This window comes from Papio anubis, chromosome 5 (genome assembly GCF_008728515.1).
Source record: "Papio anubis isolate 15944 chromosome 5, Panubis1.0, whole genome shotgun sequence".
NCBI classification, from domain to species: Eukaryota; Metazoa; Chordata; class Mammalia; order Primates; family Cercopithecidae; genus Papio; species Papio anubis.
The window spans coordinates 168,739,408-168,765,524 of NC_044980.1; the positions used below are offsets into that span (position 1 = coordinate 168,739,408).

Genomic DNA, 26,117 nt, shown 5'->3' on the forward strand with positions numbered 1-26,117 from the left:
CCTTGAGCCTGATGTTCACCTGGGATCCTCTGTCCACATTTGGGACTGATTATTCACCCAGTGCCACGTGTGCACGTGGGGCCTGAGGGTTTACCTGGGCCTGATGCCCACCTGGGACCTTGTCTACCTGGGGCCTAGGAGTACTCCCTAGGCCGGGTGCCTACCTGGGTTCTGATATCCACATCGGGCTTGGTGTTCACTTGGGGCCTGGTGTTCTTCTGGGGATGGGTGTTCACCTGCAGTCTGCTATCTACTTGGGGATTGGGTATCCTCTTGGGGCCTGATATTCACCTATGACCTGGTGTACAACTGGGCCTGGGTGTCAGCCTGGCACCTGAGTTCAGTGTCCACTTGGGGCCTGGTATTTAGCTGGGGCTTGATACCCACCTGAGGCCTGGGTGTTTAGGTGTGGCCTGTTATCTTCTGTGGCCTGGGTGTTTTTCAGGAGCCTGATGCTCACCAGGCCACCTAGGTATCCACCTGGACCAAATGTTTCTCTGGGGCCTGATGTTCATTTGTTGTCTGGTGTTTACACAAGGGCTTGGGCATCCACCTGTTGACTGATATTCACCTGAGGCATAGATACTCACCTGGGGCCCGAGGGTACACCTGGGGCCTGATGTCTGCCTGAGGCCTAGTAATCCACATGGGCCTGGTGTTTACCGGAAGCCTAATACTCACCTTGGGCTTGGTGTTTACCTGGAGCCTTGGTGTCAACCTGGGGCTGGACATCCACCAGGGGCCTAGTATCCACCTGGAGACAGGATGTCCAGTTGGGTTCTCATGTCCACTTAGGATCATCCTCATGTATGGTGGATGAAATTTAGGGCCTGGTGGTAAAATTTAAAAGAGAACCTTAAAAGCTATCGAGCCAAGTGAAGCAAGCAGAGAAAGGTCATTCCATTCCAGCAATGAGAAGAATGTGAGCCCAGCGATGGAGCCATGAGCAGCTCAGTATGTGTTGGGACCTGCAAGAGGGAGGGAAGTTGTGGGTACACTGGAATACCAGACCCGGGATGGGAGGATGCTTTTCAAGCTGCCTTTCGCTTTCTCCTGGAACGTCATAGGAAGCCAGACTTATTCTTTGTAGGTCAGAGTTGAGTGTTATGTAAATCAACGTTTGCAGGAAATGAAGTGGAAACACTTTTCGTAGATAGAAGAGACAGCACTTGCAAAAATTTAGAAATGTAAGGGGACATAAATTGGAAATGATTTTGTTTTTAAAACAAGTAGTTCGTAAACTTCACTTTCTTTTTATTTATTTATTTGAGACAGTCTTGCTCGGTCGCCCAGGCTAGAATGCAGTGGCATGATCTCGGCTCACTGCAACCTCCACCTCCCAGGTTCAAGCAATTCTCCTGCCTCAGCCTCCTGGGTAGCTGGGATTACAGGCACACACCACCATGCCTGGCTAATTTTTAATAGAGACATGGGGTCTTGCCATGTTGCCCTGGCTGGTCTCAAATTACAGAGTTCAATGTGTTCCTCCCACCTTGGCCTCCCAAAGTGCTGGGATTACAACCAGGAGCCACTGTACCAGGCCAAGATGTTTATTTTTTAACCTTATATTTGTCTGACGTCTGGGCTGTATGGGGTGTGGAAAGGGAAAGTGGTAGACATGTAATGACACAGAGGAGACTTGGACCTAAATGGTGAGACCCTGAAGTGTGGATGCTTTGGAGGAGAATATAGATCAAAGGTTGATGATCAAAGTATTTACAAATAACTATTTTCCATTCATTTATTTTTAATTTACAGTTCTGTATAAAATTGGAAGTAATATTCTTTATGTACAACCACAATAGATTTTATCCTTTTTCTAATATTTCTGCTCTAGTTACAGAACCATGAGCGATCTCTTTGATCAACTGGAATGAAAATGTTCCAGCTGCTCATAAGATTTTTTAAAGATAATTCTTTACAACAGCCTTGGGGGGGGGTGCAGGTTGGTGTGAGAGAAGAGTAAGTTAAGGGGATGATATGACTATCAAAGAGAAGCTAATGAATAAAGAAGTCCAACATCAAGATTAGTTTCAGAAGAAGTAATTTTCCACTAAAATTTTCAGATTTCCTTTTTACTTACATAGCAGTGTGGTTAATTAGGGAAGATATTTCTAACACCTGCACTTTTAGAACCATATTTATTATGCAGCATCGCAAAGGAAAAGTCTTTCCTTCCACAACCCCCAGTCCCAGGACAAAAAAAGTATGAGGGGAAGTACCTCAGCAAACCCAGTCAGAATGTGCAGCCGCTCAGTCTCGAATCTGTGTGGATTGCCCAGCGCCAGGGTCCAGGATCCGGAGAGGTGTCCAGGAGGAGAGGACCCTCAGACCAGGTAGGCTGTGCACTCAGCGACCCCGACGTCATTCAAGGGAAGCTCCGCCATCCCGCGCCAGTGCCAGAGGTGCAGCTGCAAACTGCCCGTCCTGGCACGGGAAGCGGTGGGGCGGGTGGGGGAAGGGGCAACCCCAGACTGTCCTTGCCTCTCCCGCTGCCTGACACCAGCCAGGCAGCCCCCAGGACCAGAGCCTCAGCGCTGAAGCCAGGCCATCCGTGAAGCCAGCCCGGTGGCTGCGGAGTGCCCGTGCCAGCCCCAGATCTCCCTGCGGACGATGAGCAGGGTAGGTGCGTGGCCAGACTGGCCCCCTCCTCAGGCAGGGCGGGCTGCGCGCCTGCGATTTTCCGCCTGTGGTCCTGGGGCTGCCCGGGCCCGCCAGGAGAACCCGCGAGCCCAGCGGCGCCTGCCCCGGGCTGCAGCCCCACCTGTCGGCGGGCGCCGCCTGGGAGCGGCTTCCGGGAGCCGCGTGGCCCCCGCGGTGCAGGCGCGCGCCTGACGGCTTTGCGAGGCTCACTGGGTCTGAGAGGTCAGTAGGTCTGAGAGGTCACTGGGTCTGAGAGGTCAGTAGGTCTGAGAGGTCAGTAGGTCTAAGAGGTCACTGGGTCTGAAAGGTCAGTAGGTCTAAGAGGTCACTGGGTCTGAGAGGTCGGAGGCTGCGAGTGTACTGGCCCCTCTCCTCGGGCAGGGCGGGCTGCGCGCCTGCGATTTTCCGACTGTGGTACTGGGGCAGCCCGGGCCAGCCGGGAGAACCCGCGAGCCCAGCGGCGCCTGCCCCGGGCTGCAGCCCCACCTGTCGGCGGGCGCCGCCTGGGAGCGGCTTCCGGGAGGCGGGGGGCCCCCGCGGTGCAGGCGCGCGCCTAACGGCTCTGCGAGGCTCACTGGGTCTGAGAGGTCAGTAGGTCTGAGAGGTCACTGGGTCTGAGAGGTCAGTAGGTCTGAGAGGTCGGAGGCTGCGAGTGTCGCTGCTGAAGGGTGGACCGGGCTGGATCGCGGATTCTGGGCTAGATCGCAGAGGTTGGGTCGGGGATTGGGAGTTGATTGGGGGTTTGGGGCTGGGTGTGGGGCGGGGGGCGGTGAAAAGGGGACAGGGAGCTGCCGCGGCTCAGGAGCCGGTGGTTGGGGGTCTGAGAAGAACTCACCTCCTTGAAGAAGTTCTTCGGCTTCGGGAGCCGCAGGGGCCAGCGGGCCTGGGCCCCACAGACCACGTCTGCACGGGTTCGGGGCACCGAATCTGGGACGCGGAACTGCGGAGGATCCACAGGGCGCTGTCACGGGCGATGCCGCGGAGGTGGGGCGCCGCCTGGCGCGCGGGAGCAGAGACCTGGAAGCCTGGGACAGGCCGCACAGGGAGCGGGGGGCTCGGCCCAGGGCGGGAGGGGGTCCCCGGGCCCGGCTTCCCCGCAGCCCCTGGGACCGGGCCTTGGAGGGCGCAGGACGCCCTCGGAGCGGCGGTGCCAAACGGAGCCTCAGCTGCTCTGCATCCCTCATAATTCCCCGGCCGGAGCACTTGGTGGAGAATGTGAGTGATGTAACTCACAAAGCGAAGCATATACAGTGTTTTTATTTTTAACCTACACGTTTAAATCATGGTGTTATGTACATTATAGGAGGTGCCTAATGAGAGAACTCATTCCCCTATCAAAAAATACCGTGAGTCATTTTCAGTAGCGAAAAGTTCTCAGGTAAAACTATTCGTTTTACATCCGTATCCACCTGTGTAGATCGGTTCTTTACTGAAGGTTCTTAGAGGGAAACTTAGAAGTGGGAGGTGGGTTCTGTGTTCTTGAATGGGAAGACACATTTTTTTAAAAATGTGAACTCTTTCTCTGTTTATCAGTTTTACATAAGACAAATGAAAATATCAAGGTTTTAACATTTTTGCATGACACCTGCTGTCTTTTACTATTGTGACAACATTTAAAACAAGTTTATAATGGAGTGAAAAAACACTTCCTCCTCTAGATAACAAAATTTGCTATTAATTTCTACAATTAATGGTTTACTAACAGCTGAAAAGACAGATAAATGCATGGAACAGAATAGGAAATGCAGAAACAATGAAATTATGTAAGACATACGTAAGGATTGATAATGTTAACAGTCATGAATAGGAAAGAATGAATTGTTAATGGAAAAAATGCCTGCTGTTTGAAGAAAACTAGTGAAAGTTTATGTCACAAACATGAGTTCCTGATGGAGTACAGATTGAAATTTTTACACATGCAAATGAGAAAAGTACCAGAAGAGAACACACATGCTTATTTTACAGGTAAATTTTATGTTGACAAAGGCCTTCCTAAGAATGACCTCACAAGCGGGCATTCTGAAGGTTGATTTAGCAAAGTAAAAAATAAAACTGCCTGTGTATCAGAAAAAAAATTAACAAAAGAGAACATACTTGAAAAATATTTACTGTATTATATATATTCAGATGAAAAGTATGTTTTCATTTTACAGAAATTACATTCTTATGTATCATATACATAGTACTGGTATGTATAACATATATTACAGATATATAAGTTACATATACACAGATAAAAAGTTATATATATACACATATGTATATACTCATTGGATGAAAAGTGCATCGTCATTTTTTTTTTTTTTTTTTTTTTTTGAGATGGAGTCTTGCTCTGGCACCAGGCTGGAGTCATTGGCAACATCTCAGCTCACTGCAATCTCCATTTCCTGGGTCCAAGTGATTCTCCTGCCTCAGCCTCCCCAATAGCTGGGATTATAGGTGCGCCGCCACCACACCCAGCTAATTTTTGTATTTTTAGTAGCGATGGGGTTTCACCATGTTAGCCAGGATGGTCTCGAACTCCTGACCTCGTGATCTGCCTGCCTGGGCCTCCCAAAGTGCTGGGATTACAGGTGTGAGCCACCACACTGGCCTGAAAAGTGCATCTTCATTTTACAGGGAATTCTCACAAATCAAATAATCAAAAACTCTAAAAGTGGTCAAAGTACTTCTTTGCAGATCTATAAGTTACTTATGTACATAGGAAGAAAATCCTTTGCATTTCTGGTATAAGAATTTAAAAGAGGAATGAAACTGTTCTCTATCCACAATATGTGTGAGGATGTTTTATACGCTGCCTAAAGTTTAAGTTGCTGATTGCTTTTTAAATACATAACATGGTGGTGAGTACTATATTTAAAACATGTGTATGCCCGTTACCCTTCAATTCCATTTGACTGAATACCCTTGGGAAATAGAGATACATGCTCTTTGTTTTTCACAGCACTTATTTTAAAAAGAACCCCTAGAATGGATCCTATAAATAAATTTCAGTTGCATCCATAGGATGCAATAATATGTGACCACTGAAGGTGACAATAGATACAGAAGTATGTTGATGTATGAAGATGTATTTTGTTATAGCCAGTGAGGAAAAAAGAATCCGTTTGATTATACATATACAGAAACAGACTATGGTCTTGTGTTAGCAAAAAATATGTACAAAGTATGATAAAATGTGTAATTTCTGGGCATTTGTGTTTTAAGTAAAGATTTTTTTCCTTTTTCTTAACTCTGATTGCTGCAGTGAACATATACAAAACTTCTAGTAAAAGTTTATTATTAATGGAATAATCCTTGGGAAGAGAGGAATATGAATTTTGCACAGATAAAAATATCACTTTCTATTTTTTATCATTATTATTATTTGTGTGTGTTGTCATCTTTGAACTTGTAGCCTCTTCAGAAGTAAAAGGGAATTTTTTATCTGTGTTTCCAGATTTTATTATGTATGTATTTTATTATGTACATATGTTTTTCTTATATATACATTCATTTCATATATACAAACAATGATAGATGAATCATTTCATTTTACTTGTATTCTTTAAAAATAAACATAACAAAATATAAATAGTTACTGTTGTGAAAATATTGCTTTATACGAGTTTATTTAAAAATATTGAACCCCCCAACTGTATTTATCCATTCTTTCATTCCATTTATTCATCGAACATAACCTGAGTGCCTGTTACGTGGCAGACGTATTCTGCTATCTCTCAGGAAATATATGTATATATAATATATATATATATATAATATAGCAGACATATTCTGCTATCTGTCATCCTTAAAAACTTCATATTTACCTGTCCTGCCTGCACAAGCTGAGAAATTTCAAATGGGAATATTAGGACTTCGTCTCACTGGCACTTTATCTCCCGCCTTTCAAACAAAAGCATTTGTGAAGTTAGAAAATAGTAGAAGATAACCTTTAAATGCCCTATCAAAAGTTTATCAGTCTTAAATACTAATATTAATCATTGGAAAGTCTGATTTGTGTATATTTTGTAAATATAAGTAGTGAATAAAATGAGCCGTACCTATTCATTTGAATCTTGAGTTTCCTTTGGCTTCAGGTTGTTTGAAAATCAAAGAATTAATTTTTTTAAAAAAATGTATGATTGTTATTTCAGTACTCTTTCCCCATAGTTCCTTTAAGAACTAAAATGTATTTAAGGGCCAGTTACATGCCTAGAACTGCCCTAGACCTGCTGAGTGTACCGTATTCTACTTAACGTAAGGTCTCATGGATTGTGTGATGCCCGATTATTTTATATATCAGTAAGATCATTTTTAAAATGCTACCAATTATAGTTGTAACAAATCGTGAATGATAAGTGGCATTGCAATATCATAAGTGTTAGAATATGACCTACTCTTTAAGTAATCCTACAAAATAGGTATAATTGTATCATTTTACTTAATTAAAATGCTTTTGTTAAGTAGTAGTAATCATAATAATTATAATATCTGGCTGGGTGCAGTGGCTCACACCTGTAATCCCAGAACTTTGGGAGGCTGAGGTGGGAGGATCGCTTGATGCCAGGAGTTTGAGACCAGCCCAGGCAACAAAGTGAGAGTCTTACTCTACAAAACATTTTAAATTAGAAGCTGGGCATGCTGGTGCACATCTGTAGTCCCAGCTACTCAAGAGACTAGGGATGGAGGATCACTTGAGCCCAGGAGTTTCAGGCTACAGTGAGGCGTGATTACATCATTGCACTCCAGCCGGGGCGGAAGAGTGAGACCTAGTCTCAAAAAAACAAAAATCTAACAATTATTGAGTTGTTGCTGTAGGGACTTTTCTAAATACTTTACACAGTTTCTCATTTAAGCATCATGATGGCGTCCTATGAGATGGCTACTATTGTCATCTTTGTTAATGAGGAAGTTGAGGCACAGAAAGGCTAAGCAATACCTGGTAAATGACAGTTTAACGTAGGACTCAAGCCCTAGTTGAACTGAATCCAAAGACTGAGCTCTTTCTATTCAAATAGGCTGCTGTTTTCATTAAGGCAGTGAACAATAAGAGCTAATATGTATTGTACTTTACTCAAGAAAAATTAAGTATTTGTTTTCAAGGCAGAGGAAAAACATGCTCTTCAGTGTTTACAATTATGTGAATTATTGTGTGTTTTGAGATATTGCACTCCAATTTCCTAAAAAGTCCTCTTACTCTCATAGAACTGCTCTACATTTGGCCTGTGCTAATGCCTGTGGGGAAGTGGTCACTCTCCTGCTGAGCAGAAAATGCCAGACTGACATTTGTGACAATCAAAACAGTACACCTTTGATACAGGTATGTAGTAGCCAACTCTTTAGCATGACATGGGTTTGATTTACACATATAGAATTAAAACAAATACATCTCATTTACATGTAACTAGTTGGTATAACCTGTGGAATCTGTATTTTGAATTCTTAGAATTTGCAATCTATTTCTTGATCTAATATGGGCAGGCTGTACATTGCCAGGAAGAGACTTGTGCCAACACTCTGCTAGAACATGGCGCCAATCCAAATCTTAAGGATATCTACGGCAACACTGCTCTCCATTATGCTGAGTGTAATGAGAGTACGTCACTGGCAGAAAAACTGCTTCCCCATGATGCAAATATTGAAGCACTGGACAAGGTATAGATTAACAACTTTCTTTTCAAAATATGTGTTTTAACCTTGACGTAGGTAAGGGTCCATTTTTTGTATTTGGAAGCTCAAGCATTCCCTGAATGCAAATGCAAATTAAGTTATTTTGAAATAACTTAATTGTCTTAAGATTTTATTTTAAATATTGATACTTCTAAAGGAGCATTAAAGGGCACCACTTTTTAAAATGCACTTTGGAAAATATTTGTGAATTTGTTAAAGATAAAATCTTTTCAATTTTTTTTTATGCAGGGTTTTTTATTTCCTAATTAATGTAAAACAACACAGGGAAGAAAATATGCCCTGGAAATAGGCTTTATCTTAAAAAACAAAACTAAAGCAACTTACAATAAATGGACATCTTGGCCAGGTACGGTGACTCACGCCTGTAATCCCAGCACTTTGGGAGGCCAAGGCAGGTGGATCACAAGGTCAGGAGATCAAGACCATCTTGGCTAACAGAATAACACCTTTTTCTTCCCACCATTAATCATTCACTGCCATTCAGAGAGTCTTTAGAAATTTACTTACAGGTAATCTTTCAATAAGTAGAAGCTAACCCTTTCATGATTTCATGTCCCTTTGTCACCATATAGGTGATTATATGTCAACAAATGTTCATTACAAGTTGGGTTTTCTCAATTAGAATAGAAGCAAATCCTAAACTTCTTTTTTAGTTGAAGCTGTATTATGAACTATCTCAGTATGTCTGTTAAGTTTATAGAGCTTTAGCATAACCAGGATGTCAGTTTTAAACAATGAAATCCACGAAGTTAATAAGAAAACAGATAGGAATTATTTAATAATTTAGTTTTGGCGGTCCTGTGTACAAACTATGTATTTGGTTAACAATCTGGGAAAATTATGTATAAATAGATTATAAATGCATAAATGTTGGAAAAATTCTTGAAGTGGGTATTATGAGTCTTTTTAGCAATTTCTATTATATATGAGGGCCTGATTTTTTTGTAAAACATATGATACTGGAGAAAGAAAATATTTTACATGCAAATAATTGGATTATACACAACCATTTAGTAACACATTCGTAGCGAATATAAAAACATAAGGACTGTATTCTAAATGTGGTGCACAGATTTGTTTGTTTTCCTCTATAAACTGAGTCAACATGTAAAATTTAGAAGACGTGTGTAGAAATCGGGACTTCAGGCTTGTCTTAAAAAATCAAATCTAGCGTCCCCTGGGTTTCTATCACTGTTTGGCCTGCTGTGCAGAGGCTGCCCCTTTACAGAAGGCATATATTCTCCAACTTGCTACTGTGCCCACATCAATGCTTCCCTTTCTCAGGGAACCTTCCTTTGTCCTTGTAAGTATTTGGGTTTACAATTCCTAGGTTGTAGTATATTTTGATAAAGACTTCAAGGTTTTTAAGTCAGCGTGTATTTGTTTATAATACATGGTCTATAGATTATACAAATTCCTCAGTTATGGGGTTGAATTTTAGGATTTAGAAGTTTTTAAAACTTCTTCTTTATCTATACCACAAATAATCATCTACCGATAAGAATGTCTAGAAGCCTTTTTAGGTTATTCCTAGTTATTGGTGGACAGTTTATGAATGTTGCAGACATTACATCTTTCTCCTCAGCAGTCTTCCCTAAAAACGCAAGTGACTTATTGGCTTTTGTTATGCTAGAGATAATCCATACGGGTCCGTATGAGAGCTTTTACTGACAGGCCATTGTGTTTTTATTTCTGATTTATATTTTGCCTAAAATAAAAACTAATTTTAAATACAATTTAAATAGAAACCAATAAAAATGGGTTTAAAAAGTAAAGTTGCATTAGGGCCCCAAGATTACCATTAGAATTGAGAATAGAGTTTCTTACTGAGCTTTGGGTTTTTTTAAGATTTATTTTTAAGTTTTTTAAACCTCTCTTACACAGAACATACTAAGCTTTCTAACAGTTAAGATAAAAATCTATTCTCTTGCATTAGGGAAAAAACCAATGGACTATTTAATAATAAAGAATATAAGTGCGTTTGAAGCCAATCTCTCCTAATTCAGAGCTTATTTCCTTAGTGACCCATTTGGAGCAGCAGTGCCTGACATTAGCACCTGGGATCCCGACACCATTGACAGAAGTGAATCAAGCAAGTTTGTACCACACAGAGGAAACCTTCACCTCTATTGGGAAGCTCTGGCAACAGTATCTCTGAAACTCTTAATTCCTCAATTGTTAATGTTTGCCACAAAACTATTGTCAAATGGGGATTAGGTAAAGTTCAAGACATTTCTTGATTATTAGACATGAAATAGTTTTGTAACTTCTCAAATGCAGACGGTCATGTAGTCTTTGTCTTGGGGTACTTCTGGTAAAGCAAATATTCTTTAAAATACAGTTTAAGAAACACTGCTCTAGATATAATAATTTAGATGATTAATTTATGTAAAAAAGCTTAAAGTATTTGCTACTCTGTCTTAGGTCTTTGGGGCTATAGAGACAAAAGATACAGCCCTTGCCCTCAAGAAGCTCTTGGTTTCAGAGGGAAGCAATAAAATGATTACAATATACTATGCTAAGTGCTGTGTGAAAAGCAAGGATTCTTGGGACTGGTAAGTGTTTGAAGTGAGTTTTGGCGATGACCACAGTTAATGTGGGGAGGCAGAGGAGGGCTGTTTGCAAGGCAAAGAGTAGCGTGTGAGGAAGCACAGAGGAGTGAGAAGGACGGAACTGCTTTTCATTTACTTCCTGTCTATATTGTATGTTGAAGTTCAAAGCATCTTAGAGCAGATTTTCAGTTCAGTTGAGAAATATGTAATTTTGGCTTAGCCCAGGTGTTCTCAGCCTGTTCTTTTGGGACCCAGGCCAGGTGTTCACAGCTGTCCTCACTGGCCCAGCCCAGGGTTTCATTGCCACCCTCACTGGGCCCAGCTCAGGGGTTCACAGCTGTTGGCTTTGGGCTGAGCCCAAACACTCCAAGCTGTCCTTAGAGGGCCCAGCCAAGGTGTTCACAGCTGTCCTCATTGGTAGCTAGCCCAGGTGTTAGTCCTGGTCACCAGTGGGCCCAGACCAGTGTTCACAGACACCCTCATTGGGCCAGCCCAGGAGCTCCATGCTGACCTCACTGGGCCCTGCCTAGCTCTTCACAGCTGTCCTCACTGGGCCCAGGCCAGGTGTTCACAGCCATCCCCGTCAAGGTCAGCCCAGGGGTTCACAGCCTTCCTCGTTTGTATGAGCTCAGTTTTTTTTGTACCAACAGTTATTCATAGGCATCAATATCAAGGCAAGCCCAGGAGTTCACAGTTCCCTTCAGTGACATCAAGCCCAGGGTTAAGAGCCATTTTCATTGGCCCCAGGCCACCTGTTCATAGCTCTCTTCATTGTGTCCAGCCCAGGGCTTCCCAGCTGTCTTCATCCAGGCCTCACCAGTGTTCACAGTGGTCCCCATGTAACCCTGCCAAGGAGTTCTCTGTCATCCACATGACAGCCAGCCCAGATGTCCATAGCTGTCCTCATTGAGGGCAGCCAGTTTGTTCACACATGTGCTTATTGGTGCCAACCACCCTCTTAGAGGCCATCTCAGGTATTGATAGCCATCCACACTGGGCCCAGCCCAGGTGTCCACGCCTGTCCCCATTGTGCCTAGCCCTGTTGTTCATAGATTTCCTCACAAGACTTCTTTGAGTTGTTTCCAGCAGTTTCCATGGTCCCAGGCCAGGGCTTCACAGATGTCCTCAGTGGGGACAGCCCGTCTGTTCACTGTTGTCTTCATTAGGCCTGGTGCAGATGTTCACAGCTGTCCTCATTCGACTCAGCCAAAATGAACAGAACCGTCCTCCTGAGCGCACACCAGGTGTTTGTAGCTGTCCACATTGGGGTCAGCCCAGGTGTTCACAGCCATGCGTTCTGGACCCATCCCAGTTATTCCAGGCTGAACTCTTGGGCCCAGCCCACATGTCCACAGCCATCCTCCTTGGTCCCAGCACAGGTGTTCACAGCTATCTTCATTGGCCCTAGGCCAGATGTTCACGTTCGATCTCACTGGGCCCAGACCAGCTATGCAAAGTTTTTGCCTTGAAGTTGAGGTGTGTTGAAGTTGGGGCTCTGAGGTTGCATAGCAGTGTGCAGATGCAGGTGACTTGTGCCCCAGCACTGGGCTGCCTGGCTGTGCCCTGAGCTTGTCTGACCTTCAGTCTGTGCTGAGTTGGAACCTACTCTAGAGGTTTCCAGATCTCTTCTTTTCACCCTCCACCCCACCAGACCCTCAGGCCTTTTCTGTGTTCACTTCCCAAGCTCCCCTTGGACTCTGCTCCAGAGTACAAGTCAGCCCTACCTGGGACCTTGACTGCCACTTCACCCCCATTGCTCTTCTGAGCCTGTGGTGACGATATGTCCAGACCCCTTTCTGCCCCAGAGCTGCAGTGGGTCTCAGAGGATCCCAGCTGTACCCCACAGTCTACCCTGGGGAGCTGGAGACACATCTGATACTGTCACTGCAGGGGGTGCCCCATGTGGCAGCTGCTCTGCCGGGGCTGCCTGACCCATCCCCAGCTGTAACTCCCATGTCACTGGTATGCACAGGCACTCAGCTCTTTGACTTTGTCATATCCACGTTCTTGTTTGGTGGCACCAGGTCCTGGCAGGGCTGAGGGAAGAACCCTTTGAAACTCAGTTATCTGTGTCCAGCAAGGATAGGTGTGAGGCCTCGTGCATCCAGCATCAGGGAAACCTCGTCAGGTGTTCCTCTCAAGTAGGTGCCCATTGCAGTGCCTGCCCCTGCTGGTGGGCACTGCCTGAGCTAAATCCCTGTCTCACCTTCCCGGACCTTCACCTGGTTTCAGGGCTCCTCAGCCACCCGCATGCCACTGAAACGTCAAAGACGTTGTGAGGAAGCTTCTGGGGCACCTGCCTTCTAGAGGAGGCTGAGGGCAGCTGTGGACGGTTATTTATGGGGATGTTTTTGACCTGGGCCGCAAGCAGGTGGGTAAGTGGCACAGGGATGGCAGCTCAAGGTGCCCTGGCTTCTCTGCATGCCTGTCAGTGAGTGGAGGAGCCCAGGCCTGCCACCAGGTTCTGTCCTAGCTTATTCTCTATCCTCAGGGAATAATTCTCTGTGTCCTCAGATGGGGTACCTACCCTGTCTCTGCCTCAGTTTCTTCCTCTGTGAGACAGGGATCCTAACAGGCCCTACCTCTGACAGTGGTTTTGATGAAGTATGCGATGTGGGTGAAGCACCTGGAGCAGCCCACTCTCGAAGAACGCACCACAGACTCTCAAGGTTCATGTTGAAAGGGGGCTGGGGCGGGGCAAAAGTGGGCAGGCCATTTCAGCTCCAGGCACCTGGGCTGACAGATTGGGTTAAATTAGCATGTGCCTTGCTGAGTGCACAGGGGACAGTTGTCCAAGCAAGAGGCACCAGGGTCAAAGCTGGTGATGCCTTGGCCTCGTCACCCTAGGTTAGGGCCAGTGCATGATGTAGTCAGCCAGGGGAGGGCTCTGGAGCCCTGCAGCCGAGGGGGCCTGGTGACCCTCTCAAGGTTATTCACCAGCCACTAGGGTGGCCTGCGCTTTTCTAGCCAGGCCTCACTCTAAGAAAAAAAAAAATTGATTGTAACCTTGTTGGCAGTTTCCTTTGCATAGAAGTGGGAAGTCACTGCTAGCGAGGCTGGTGATGAACTCTGCAAAAGCTGGGAAATCTGGTTTGAGCAGGAGCGCCCATTATCTTGGCCAAGCTGCTACAGCTGGGCTGGCGGGTGTGGAAGTGTGGGTGGTGGTCGTGGTGCTGTTTGGGGCCCAGGCCCCTCAGAGCAGAAGACTGGGCCTGTGTGCAGAAGGCAGCCTTGGGGTGCTGGCTCCCCTAGTGCCCAGTTGCTGATGAAACCTCAGCCATGCCCTGACCCCTTCCCACCCGTGGCAGAGGGCTGTGTGTCTTCTAAGGGTGTCAGGAGGCTCAGGTCCTGGTCATGGTTCCACCATGAGTGTGAGAGGCAAATTCGGGGCCTCCATGTCTTGGCACGGAATGAGGAGAGGGATGTCTGTGTTGTGCAGTGGGTGGCTAAGGCAGAGTCTTGAAGGAAGAAGCCTCCAGAAGAAAGGACGATGCAGAGATGGTGGCACCTTCAGGGCTAGGGCCAGCTCCCATCTCTGCTCCTCCTCCCGCTGCTCCTCCAGGTCACCCCTCTCCCAGCTGGGGGCCCAGGAGGAGAGGAGTCTGCAGGGGCCCTGCACCCCACCCTGGGTCCCCTGCTCTACATTTCGGGAAGAAGGAATTGAAGTCTGGGACTCAGGCTGCACTGCCATGATAGTGACAGTTGTCCTTATTGGACACCAGGGAGGTAGCCCTTGGCATTTATTGAGTGCCCAGTGTATGCACTAGGCTGTCCATGCATCTCCAGAGACCAGTGTTTTCTTGATGGTCTGACAGAGGTTTAAACTAAGGGCACTAGGAATGGGACAGGCTGTCGGATTTTCCAGATGGAGGGACTGACTTGTAAGTGAGTGCAGCTGGGCTGTGTAGCCATGAACTGAGGCAGTTGGCCCCCAAAATGAGGCTCCTGTGGACCACCCAGTCCAGCCTGCCCCAGGCCTTTGCTCCTCACCTGCTCAGTGCTGGGCATTGGGCCATGACGGGCTGGGCGATCTGATGCCTTGTTATACACCTTCCTTTTATGTTTAGACGCAGCCGCCCAGCATGCCTGCTGCAGTAGAGATCGTAAGACTGACAGAATGGAAGCTTTGTGACACCAAGGTACCAAATTACAAACAGCACCTAAGGCCATGCCAGGCAAGGGTTGAGTCACACACGCCTCGACTTAAAGAATAAACTGTTCTGATTGCCACAGGGCTTTCTTTTTCTCTAGCAGCTAAATAAGCACTATTAAAACCATGGTAACTCAGCACCAGACACTGACTTACTGGCCCCCAAACCCTGTTCTAGCAGCCGTAACTACAGCTCTGATGGGACAGAAGACTGTTTTTAGTAACTTTCTTGTATTAAGAGCCCACCCACCATGGACTGATTCTGGCCGGTTTACAGAGGCTGTGCACTTGCGTGCCTTTGTGTCCTGAAAAGACCTTTTGAGGTAAAGAGCCTAATTGTAACACATTTTGTAATTACATTTTGTAATACATATTGTCTTCACCCCAAAGTGAACATGGGTCGTGTGTTACACGCATGTTTGGTCTGTACACATGCATCAGGACCACTGTCATGAATATTCCTGGCTCCTCCTGTAACCTGTTGAAAGTTTCTATTTAGCCAGCTTGTCCAGAGTAAAGCTCCTGCCCCAACTCTTCCTCCTTCCACGTGCCAGGCTCTTACCTCGGTGGGAGGCACACTTCCCAGCCTGCGGGATGGCCACTTTGTGGGCTGTGTGCAACCTTTTATAAGAAATAAAGTCTCTTTGCTGAGCAGACGCTCTTTAGTTTAATTAGGTCCAATACCAAGCCTCAGCAACACGCGGTTTCCCCATGTAACAAGCCTGCACATGTACCCCTGAATCTAAAGTGGAGAAAAAAAGTCTCTCCATTTCCAAATGCATAAATCTTGTGAACAGAGTGAATGAAATGGTTTCTTTGTAGAGCAACATAGCAGGTCTACATTACCTTTTGTTACCTGTTACCCTGTAATGCGCTTTGGTTAGTTTCCCTGAATGTTTGTATTTACTTGTCAATCAACTCACAGTGGCTGATGCATAAGTGAAACCCACACTTAACTTACTCTTGGCTGATGCCATAGAGTGACAGGCCCTTTCTCACATATCTGAGAGGTATCTCTGTACTGGAGATTTTTAAGCTGGAATATGCACGTGGCTTTTAAAACATGTTTGCAGTTTCTTTGCTATTCTCCTTTTGAGAGGTGGCGTCTCTGCCCACCCTCACTGGTTAATCAGACTTGACACTAGTGCTTGCTTTTCACTGGCAGATGATGTGGAAGTGATGTTGTGTAACTTCCACAATTATGTTAGAAACGCCATGAGTGTCTGCCTGCTTCACTCGGGACACTCACCAGTGAAGCCCGTGGCCACCAATTCAAAGCTCTGAATGTCCTGAGACTGCCTGCTGCTTGGAAGCCCAGGGAAGTCCTGTGTGTTCTCCAGCCAAGCCCAAGTTCCTCTGCAGACCTGTGCATGACGGCACATCCAGATGATTCCAGCCCCCTGCTGTGAATTTAATCCCACTCCATAAGACTTCTCTGCAGTCCCCAGACATCAACAAGCACCAGTAAGCTCTCTGTTCTGTGTCCTGCCTGAATTCTTTTCCCTGTGAAGCATTAGCAAATTGAAATGTTTGTTTTCTACCAGCATTAGGAGGAATTAGTTCTTTTTATTAAAAAGAAATCACAGTAAAGACATCAGGAATAGCACACTTGCAGGACGTTCACAAGGCGCAGAAGAATGCACACTGCAATCTGGACTTGTCTTTTCCTCTTCTGCAGCCTGCCAGCTTCTGCCTCTGGAAGTAACAACTGTTAAATTTCTGCACGTCTTTCCAGATTTATTAATTGAACAATCATATAGCACTGACACCATGACAAAGCTTTGTAAAAGGGCTTTGGCTACCAGGGTAAAAGACTCATTTATTTTCATTTACTGTGAACACTTACGTGGCACCAGGAAGGAAAGCCTTATGCTCATTCCTTTTTATTCTTCGTAACATATTATGTTTTTTAAAATGTCTTTTCCGGAGGCTGGGCGCAGTGGCTCACACCTGTAATTCCAACACTTTGGGAGGCCGAGGTGGGTGGATCATGAGGTCGGGAGATCGAGACCATCCTGGCTAACACGGTGAAACCCCATCTCTACTAAAAATACAAAAAATTAGCCAGGCATGGTGGCGGGCGCCTGTAGTCCCAGCTACTCAGGAGGCTGAGGCAGGAGAATGACGTGAACCCGAGAGGCAGAGCTTGCAGTGAGCCAAGATCGTGCCAATGCACTCCAGCCTGGGCAGAGATATAAATCTGTGGTCTAGTATTTTTAAATTACGTTTTCTCTCTCTCTCTCTCTCATATGTGTGTATATTTATATGTACACACCTGCACAATTTTCTATTCAGTTGTTGAGAATTAAAATTCTCCATTTATACAGGTAATATGTATTCCTTTCCGAATACCTTCAATTCCTTCCCAAACACCCCTTCAATTAGATAATCCCTGAAAAAAATTGCAACATCTATATTAATGCAGTTTTTATACCTCATCAATGACCCATTTGATGTAATAGTTCTTAAAACGTGTGATGAATCAACAGTGATGGAAATTTGTACTGAATCATTTCATATCTTTTTTATTACTATGAATTATATTCTTAGAGATTGGCTTTAAAATTGAACTTACACTAATGCATTTTAAATTTAATTTGGAACTAGTTTAGAATTGTTGAAGCTAAGACTCTCTGGTGACTTGGGAATAGTAGAATTGGGTGGGGATGGCATTTTACATCCAGCCTGGAATCTCCCTTTATTCTCAATGTATTAGCTTTTCTTATCTTTACTCTGAAATTTTCACTATCAAATATAGTGGAGAGGCAGATCTTTTTCCTCCTTTAATGTTTGTTTCATACATACAGAATAATACTGTGTGTCTGGGATTCAGTTTTTGAAATGAAACATGGAATCTAAGTGACCCCTTGTCGATGTGACCATGGACTGGTCTAGATCACAGCTATTGTGACACGTGCGCTTGCGAAAATTCTACTGTGACCTGTCGCTGAGGTGACCTGATGATATAGGTCTTGCCTTTCATTTTAGCTGCCATTCTGGCAACTAAGTGTTGGCAGGAAACGCAGCTTAGTTGTGTCCGAGGACTCACGATGGGAAACGTTTGTAGTTGCTGCCTCAATGGTATGTATGTTCATTTCTATCTTCTGACTGCAGTTTCTTCAGGTGGGCCAGTTTTCCTGTATGTTAAATGTCATTCTGATTTTTTTTTATTTCCCCAACTCCCATTTGTCTACAGATTTATAAATATGTTTTAGAGTTTTATTACTCAATTTGTATTTTTTATTCTTCTATCAAGATTTTTGCCTCAAATATTTTCCTCTAGAAAAATACAGTTTCCAATGCCATTTTTTTTTTGACAGAGTCTTGCTCTGTTGCCTAGGCTGGAGTGCAGTGGCATGATCTCAGCTCACAGCAACCTCCACCTCCCGGGTTTAAGCAATTTTCCTGCTTCAGTCTCCAGAGTAGCTGGGATTACAGGCATCTGCCACCACGCCTGGCTAATTTTTGTATTTTTAGTACAGACAGAGTTTCACCATGTTGGCAAGTTAGGTCTTGAACTTCTGACCTCCTGATCCACCTGCCTTGGCCTTCCAAAGTGATGGGATTACAGGCATGAGCCACAGCACCTGCCCCCCTCCCCTTTTTTCCCCCCCCGGCAGAGTCTTGTTCTGTCACCCAGGCTGGAGTGCAGTAGCATGATCTCAGCTCTCTGCAACCTCTGCATCCCAGGTTCAAGCGATTCTCCTGCCTCAGCCTCCCAAGTAGGTGGGACTACGGGCGCCTGCCACCATGCCTGGCTAATTTTTGTATTTTTAGTAGAGACGGGATTTCGCCATATTGACCAGGCTGGTCTTGAACTCCTGACCTTGTGATTTGCCCACCTTGGCTTCCCAAAGTGCTGGGATTACAGGTGTGAGCCACTGCGCCTGGCCTTTTTTTTTTTTTTTTTTTTTTAAACACTATTTCATAGACTAGATACAGAAGAAACCACTGAAAACCCAACTGGAGTGCCACATTTTCAGTTCATTCCCATTAATTGCTTGTTCAGGATGGTTCAGTTGAAGGGAATTTTATTCTTGGCACAGCCATCAAGTGGTAGTTAGTCTGGAATGTCCTAAGTTCCGAACTACCCTGGGGGCCAAGCAGAACTTGGTCCCTTGGTGTGGTCAGTTGGTCATGGAGGGCTGCTCACTGCCAGAGAGCTGACAGTACGGGCGCTGGGTAGGATGACCAGACATTTGTATTTGTTCCTCAGAGAGGCTTCGTTTGCAGGAAAGTGCCATATTTTAGCCTAGAGTAAAACTCTGGGAGACAGGAGTTATGTTTTGTTTAATGATTTGAGCTTCTTTTCTGACTCCAGCACCTCTTTCCAATACCTCGACCTTCCTGAAGAGCCCTCCCTGTGCAGGAGGGATTGAGAAAGGAGTGGAATGAGCCCCAGGTTCAGGGTCCAAAGCCATGATTTAGAGGCCTCACAGGTGTTCAGGGCTTGTCCCCGAAAATCAACCAAATTCTTGGCCTCCAGATCTATCATTGGTCAGTGCTGTGGAATCTGGGCAGGCTGCCCAAATCTCTATTTCAATTTCTTCAAACCATCAACTCTGGAGTGGCAGCCCCTGCTCTGTCATATCTCTCTGACTGGGATGTTGCTCACGGGAAATTCGGGACAGAAATTTTCATGAGTTCCAAAGCATGGGACCCATGTCAAGAATGAAGAGAATTTTACCCTCCACTGCCCTGGAGTCCCCTAATTCCTTCTATTAACCACTACCAAGGGCTCAAGCTCCTTCCAGACACCTAAAACAATTGAACACTTATGGCACTTAGGAAGGCACCCGGCCTTAAGGCTTTTAAGTGGTCTGTTTAACTATTGTTACTCTTTAACATAACGTGGCCATTATCAACATTTCCACATTCAACCTGGGGATCGGAGGCCCAGGTGGGCTCCATAGAACTTCCCTCAGGTTCCCAGCAGCTCGTGTCCTTGAGCCTGCCAGATCCGCACCAGACCCTACGCTCTTGGTCACTCCAATCTACTACCTTTCTGTAATGTCTCATCTCAATACAGGCATTTGCTCTGCAGTTGTAGGGTGCAACTCCACAGGTAAGTCCTTTTCGAAGCCAAACTCAGATTCAGGGGCTTCTGCTCTAAGTGGATGACTTAACAATGGGATCAAACATGTAAGCTGTGAATAAAGAAGACGCATTTTCCGATCTTCTGCAGATATCAACAGCTGTCTTTATTTTAATTCATTTTCCAGCGTGTTCCATCCAGGATGAAGTAGTGGATCCTGAGGTGCCCAGGAAATCCTCCGTCAGACACCACCACAGGCATAAGAAGCAAATTCTCCATCACTGGCATCACGACCGTGTACACCCTAGAGTTGCACCAACGGAAGGTATCGAAATTCAGTTGTTCGCCCGTCACATATGATTTCTAGATTCTTCAGTGTCTCATATTTCAGACAATTGTAAAATTGTGATACTATATTCTTTATTCCATGTGTGCGTATTTAAATGTGTTAAGTCAATCATTAGTGCTACAACTACAGGAGTAAAGGTGTATTTCCATTCCAGGTTTGGGTTTACTTACTGCAATAACATTCAGTGCAAATTGTGGTACATTTTGCTGATTAAGCAAATATTAACTAAAAGATCTTTTCTGAGACAGTAAGCTGTTAGGTTTGTAAAGTGATGGACACTCAAACTATATGGAAGTAACCTAAAATGGAGGAAGTGGTATCAAAATTTCCAGATACCCACCTCTCAGTTTTCAGGAGCCAATCTAAGGCGAGAGTGTAATAACGCTTGTAACAATGACTGAGCCAATAGTGACACATTCTTATGAACAGAAGTCCAGGGTGAGCATCAATGGCTGAGCCAATAGTGATAGATTCTTATGAACAGAAGTCTAGTTGGTGACCAATGAATGAGCCAATAGTGATAGATTCTTATGAATGGAAGTCCAGGGTTAGCATCAGTGACTGAGCCAATAGTGATACATTCTTGTTAAGAGAAGTCCAGGGTTAGCATCAATGACTGAGCCAATAGTGACAGATTCTTATGGACAGAAGTCCAGGGTTAGCATCAGTGACTGATACAATAGTGACACATTCTTGTTAACGGAAGTCCAGGGTTAGCATCAATGACTGAGCCAATAGTGATAGATTCTTATGAACAGAAGTCTAGGGTTAACATCAATGGCTGAGCCAATAGAGACACATTCTTATGAACAGAAGTCTAGGGTTAGCATCAATGACTGAGCCAATAGTAACACATTCTATGAGCAGAAGTCTAGGGTTAGCATCAATGACTGAGCCAATAGTGATAGATTTTATGAACAGAAGTCTAGTTAGCATCAATGGCTGAGCCAATAGTGATAGATTCTTATGAACAGAAGTCTAGGGTTAGCATCAATGGCTGAGCCAATAGTGATAGATTCTTATGAACAGAAGTCAAGGGTTAGCATCAGTGATTGAGCCAATAGTGACACATTCTTGTTAACAGAAGTCTAGGTTTAGCATCAATGACTGATCCAATAGTGATAGATTCTTATGAACAGAAGTCTAGGGTTAGCATCAATGGCCATTTCAGTAACACATTCTATGAACAGAAGTCCAGGGTTACAATGACTGAGCCAATAGTGATGATTCTATGACAGACGTCCAGGGTTAGCATCACGGCTGAGCCAATAGTGACACATTCTTATGAACAGAAGTCCAGGGTTAGCATCAATGACTGAGCCAATAGTGATATGTTCTTATGATCAGAAGTCCGGGGTTAGCATCACCGACTGAGCCAATAGTGACAGATTCTGTGAACAGAAGTCTAGGTTGTTACCAATGACTGAGCCAATAGTGATAGATTCTTATGAACAGAAGTCCAGGGTTAGCATCAATGACTGAGCCAATAGTGATAGATTCTTATGAACAGAAGTCCAGGGTTAGCATCAATGACTGAGCCAATAGTGATAGATTCTTATGAACAGAAGTCCGGGGTTAGCATCAATGACTGAGCCAATAGTGACACATTCTTATGAACAGAAGTCTAGAGTTAACATCAATGACTGAGCCAATAGTGATAATGTTCTTATGATCAGAAGTCTGGGGTTAGCATCAATGACTGAGCCAATAGTGATATGTTCTTATGAACAGATGTCCGGGGTTAGCATCAATGACTGAGCCAATACTGACACATTCTTATGAACAGAAGTCCAGGGTTAGCATAAAGTTCACTCTGTGTTGTCCAGTCTATGGATTTTGACAAACTCACATAGTTGTCACCCTGATGGAATAATTTCACACCCTCAACATGACCTGAGCTGCACATACTACTTCCTTTCTTCTTTTCTGAGGATTCCTGACAACCATAGATGATTTTACTGCCTCTATAGGTTTCCTTTTCCAGAATTTTATAGAGTTGGAATCAGGTCATACTACTTTATGACTATTAATTTATTTTACTTTTACAAATATACATGGGCATCTTTTGAGAGATATTTTGAAATTTAACAGCTTAGTAATTCTTAGCAATGAACAATAGCCCATTGGTGTCATCAAACAGTGTTAGCTGGTTCTGTCACCTTCTGAAGACCATCTCAGCTGCTTTCAGTGTGGGCAATTATGAATAAAGCTGCCTACATTCTTGTGCAGATTTTAAGACGAACATAATTTTTAAATTTAGCTGGGTAAATATGTAGAATTTTGATCACTTGCTGGTAAGACTATGTTTTCCATTGTAATTGTTAGGTAGAATTCACCAGTATAATTATATGGGCATTTTTTTTAAGTTATTACTTACTGATCAAATTCGATAATGGATAGAAGCCTACTCAGATTGTCTATCTCTCCTTTGGGTGGTTATGGTAGTTTCTCTTTTTGAAGGCATTTGTCCATTTCATTTGAGCTAGGAAATTTGTGGGCATAGACACTTGAATCTCACCAGTTGCCTACTTGGTTCTCTTCCAACGTACTCAAGCTCCTAATATTCCTACTCTAAACTTTTAATATAATTCTCACTGGCTAAAACTTAAAAATTGTATAAGTATAGATTTGTTGAGAGTGAGCCTGCTATTGGCTAGGCGAGTCGCCACGCCTCTGTAATCCCAGCACTTAGGAGGCTGGAGGCTGGTGGATCATGAGGTCAGGAGATTGAGACCATCCTACAAACACGGTGAAACCCCATCTCTACTAAAAATACAAAAAAATTAGCCAGGCATGGGTGGCGGGCACTCCAGTCCCAGCTACTTGGGAGGCTGAGCAGGAAATGGTGTGAACCCAGGAGGCGGAGCGTGCCACAGCAGTGAGCCAAGATCACACCACTGCACTCCAGCTCACCTAGGGTGACAGTGAGACTCTGTCTCAAAAAAGAAGAAAATATTCTGTTATTATTTTCTTAATGTTCATGGGATAAGCAGGGATAATTCCTCTTCTATTCCATATTATTTGTACATCATTTCTTCTATCTTTTCTTTGTGATTAGCCTGGCTGGAGGTTTACCAATTCTATTAATCTTTTCTAAGAAGCAGCTTTTGGTATCGTTGAGTTTCTTTATTATTTCTATTACATTGATTTCTGCAAATATTGCTGTGTTTTGGGGGATGTGGGTTGCCTTGTTTACATTACACTACACTTTTTTCTCTCGTTTCCTAAGGTGGAAAGTAAGACATCTGGATTTGGATTATGTTTAGTTTACTTCACAGAATTGTGAATGTCTCTAATGCCCCTGAAGTGCGCACTTGATCATTAAAATAATAAATATGATGTATTTTGGCCACAATATTGATTTTAAAGCCAATAAAATGGATGATAAGTGCAGGAGGAGCATATGTAGATCCAGGAAAGATAAATGACATTATAACATTTCCAACAACAAAAAGAAAATTTACCAGGCCTCAAAATGCACAAGGGGGTGATGGGACACTGTCATGGAATCAGCAGTGCATCTGTGTGTGCTGCCCTGTGTGAACACTCCTCTGCCTATTTCACAGTGCAGGGGAGGCTTAGCCAGAGAACTGGTGGCCCTGACTTCTGTGCTTTCCTGATGGTCTCATTTGCCTTCCCCTCATCACTGGGAGGGGTGGTCCTGAGTGGGCAAGCCAAGCCTGCCCTTAACCCACCTGGGTTTTACTACTCATCCCCCTCCCCCTGTCCCCAGCACCCAAGGCTGCTTAAAGGATTCCTTCTGTGGAACCAACATGCTGACAGTTACTCTGTGTTTCCTAGATCACAGTGAGAACCTGGCGCGGAAGCGTTCATCTAAGGATGTCCCAGGTGTTCACGTGGTAAGGTCTTCTTTATGTTTCTGAGATGGAAATGCTGTTGCTCTTGGTTCTTTTTTATTTTATTTGAATTGAGATATGAAAATCTTACCATGTGTATTATAGATGATTTAAAGAATTTTTTGATGGGAAAATGTGAGGGTTCATTACCAGGTAAGAAATGATCTCAGATGGCATTCTTACATGACACCTTCAGTTATGAAGTGTATGACAGAAAGAATTTTTTTAGGGGAAAAGCTTTCTTCTTACAACATTGTGACTATACAACCAAAACAATGTTGAAAGTCTTGCATAAAAATCTTGTGCCTGGGCCTGGCGCAGTGGCTCAAGCCTGTAATCCCAGCACTTTGGGAGGCCGAGACAAGCGGATCACGAGGTCAGGAGATCGAGACCATCCTTGCTAACATAGTGAAACCCCATCTCTACTAAAAAATACAAAAAACTAGCCGGGTGAGGTGGTGGGCGCCTGTAGTCCCAGCTATTCGGGAGGCTGAGGCAGGAGAATGGCGTAAACCTGGGAGGCGGAGCTTGCAGTGAGCTGAGATCCGGTCACTGCACTCCAGCCTGGGTGACAGAGCGAGACTCCGTCTCAAAAAAAAAAAAAAAAAAAAAAAAATCTTGTGCCTTTCCAGAAGTATCTTCTAGGCTTTATTTTGGGACCATTGCCTCAACCACTGTCTCCCATCTGCTTTTCTAATGTCACCAAGTAAAGACTTGTATGGTGAAACCCCATCTCTACTAAAAATACAAAAATTAGCCAGGCGTGCTGACCAGCTACTGTGATCTCAGCTACTGGGGAGGCTGAGGGAGCAGGATCGCTTGAGCCCAGGAGATGGATGTTGCAGTGAGCCGAGATCATGACACTGTACTCCCGCCCGGGTGACAGAGCAAGATTCCAGCAGAGAGAGAGAGAGAGAGAGAGAAAGAGAGAGAGAGAGAGAAGAAGGAAGGGAGAGAGAGAGAGAAAGAGAAAGAGAGAGAGAGAGAAAGAAAGAAAGAAGAGAAAGAAGGAAGGAAGAAAGGAAGGAAGGAAGAAGAGAAGGAAGGAAGGAAGGAAAGAGAGAGAAAAAAGAGAGAGAAAGAAAGAAAGAAAGAAAGAAAGAAAGAAAGAAAGAAAGAAAGAAAGAAAGAAAGAAAGAAAAGAAAAGAAAAGAAAGAAGAAAAGAAAAGAAAAAGAAAAACCTGTGCACACAGGACACAGCATGGTCTGACCCTTATAGTGTTTTGTTTTTCTCTAAATGCAGGTGGACAAAGACACAGAGAAAAACAGTACGCATTCTGGGATCACCGCTATGCTGAGGAAAAATTCTGGTGTTAACAAAGGTAACACTTTCTTGACTCATTTCTTCTGGAGAGCCACTCTGGTTTGAACTTCCTGCCAGAAATGAGGTTCAAGCACTTTTGTCTTAAAAAGTGAATAACCCAGTCAAGAAATGTGACCATTGACTCTAGTGCCTGGAAGGCACAGTGTCATTTGGATAAAAGAGGTTGTTGGGCATCAGGGTCGGGAGGTATGGAGGAATGAGTCAATGTGGAGTGATTGTGAATGTCTTTGCAAGTTTCTGTGCTTTCCCCCAGAAAATGTGTTCCCATATGCAAAGCACAACACAAAGATTAATATCCTGCAAATGAAATTTCATCACCACTGCATTTTCCAAAAATCAACCCATTCATTCCTCACCACAGCTGTAGCTGAAGGTGAAGTTTGATATCCCCAGTCCTCACATGGAGATGATGTAGAGATGAATTTTCCAGGCTTTTGGTCTCCTAAATGGAAATGGCATAGATGAACTCGGGAATGGGTGGAAGGTTGATGCTGTGGGCTACTAGTCTGAAGTTATCACATGGCGCTGGTGTA

The 26,117-nt window shown here is 44.3% G+C and overlaps 1 protein-coding gene across 8 annotated transcripts in view; it reads left to right on the forward strand.

Annotated features, from left to right (window-relative positions):
• Positions 1 to 2,437: 2,437 nt before the first annotated feature.
• The window catches only part of FAM153B (family with sequence similarity 153 member B), a 63,605-nt gene continuing 39,925 nt past the window's right edge, over positions 2,438 to 26,117 (forward strand). Inside the window, exons 1-5 of one of the 8 annotated variants that reach the window (XR_004183918.1) lie at positions 2,438 to 2,865; positions 7,831 to 7,945; positions 8,107 to 8,280; positions 10,338 to 16,482; positions 20,241 to 20,325. Coding sequence is in view for 1 of the 8 variants with exons in the window: in XM_031666612.1 (XP_031522472.1) it covers positions 18,069 to 18,099; positions 20,241 to 20,378; positions 24,204 to 24,262; positions 25,504 to 25,582 (307 nt within the window). In the remaining 7 variants the exon portion in view is untranslated. The other 7 variants (XR_004183915.1, XR_004183916.1, XR_004183917.1 and 4 more) reach the window with 7 other exon arrangements.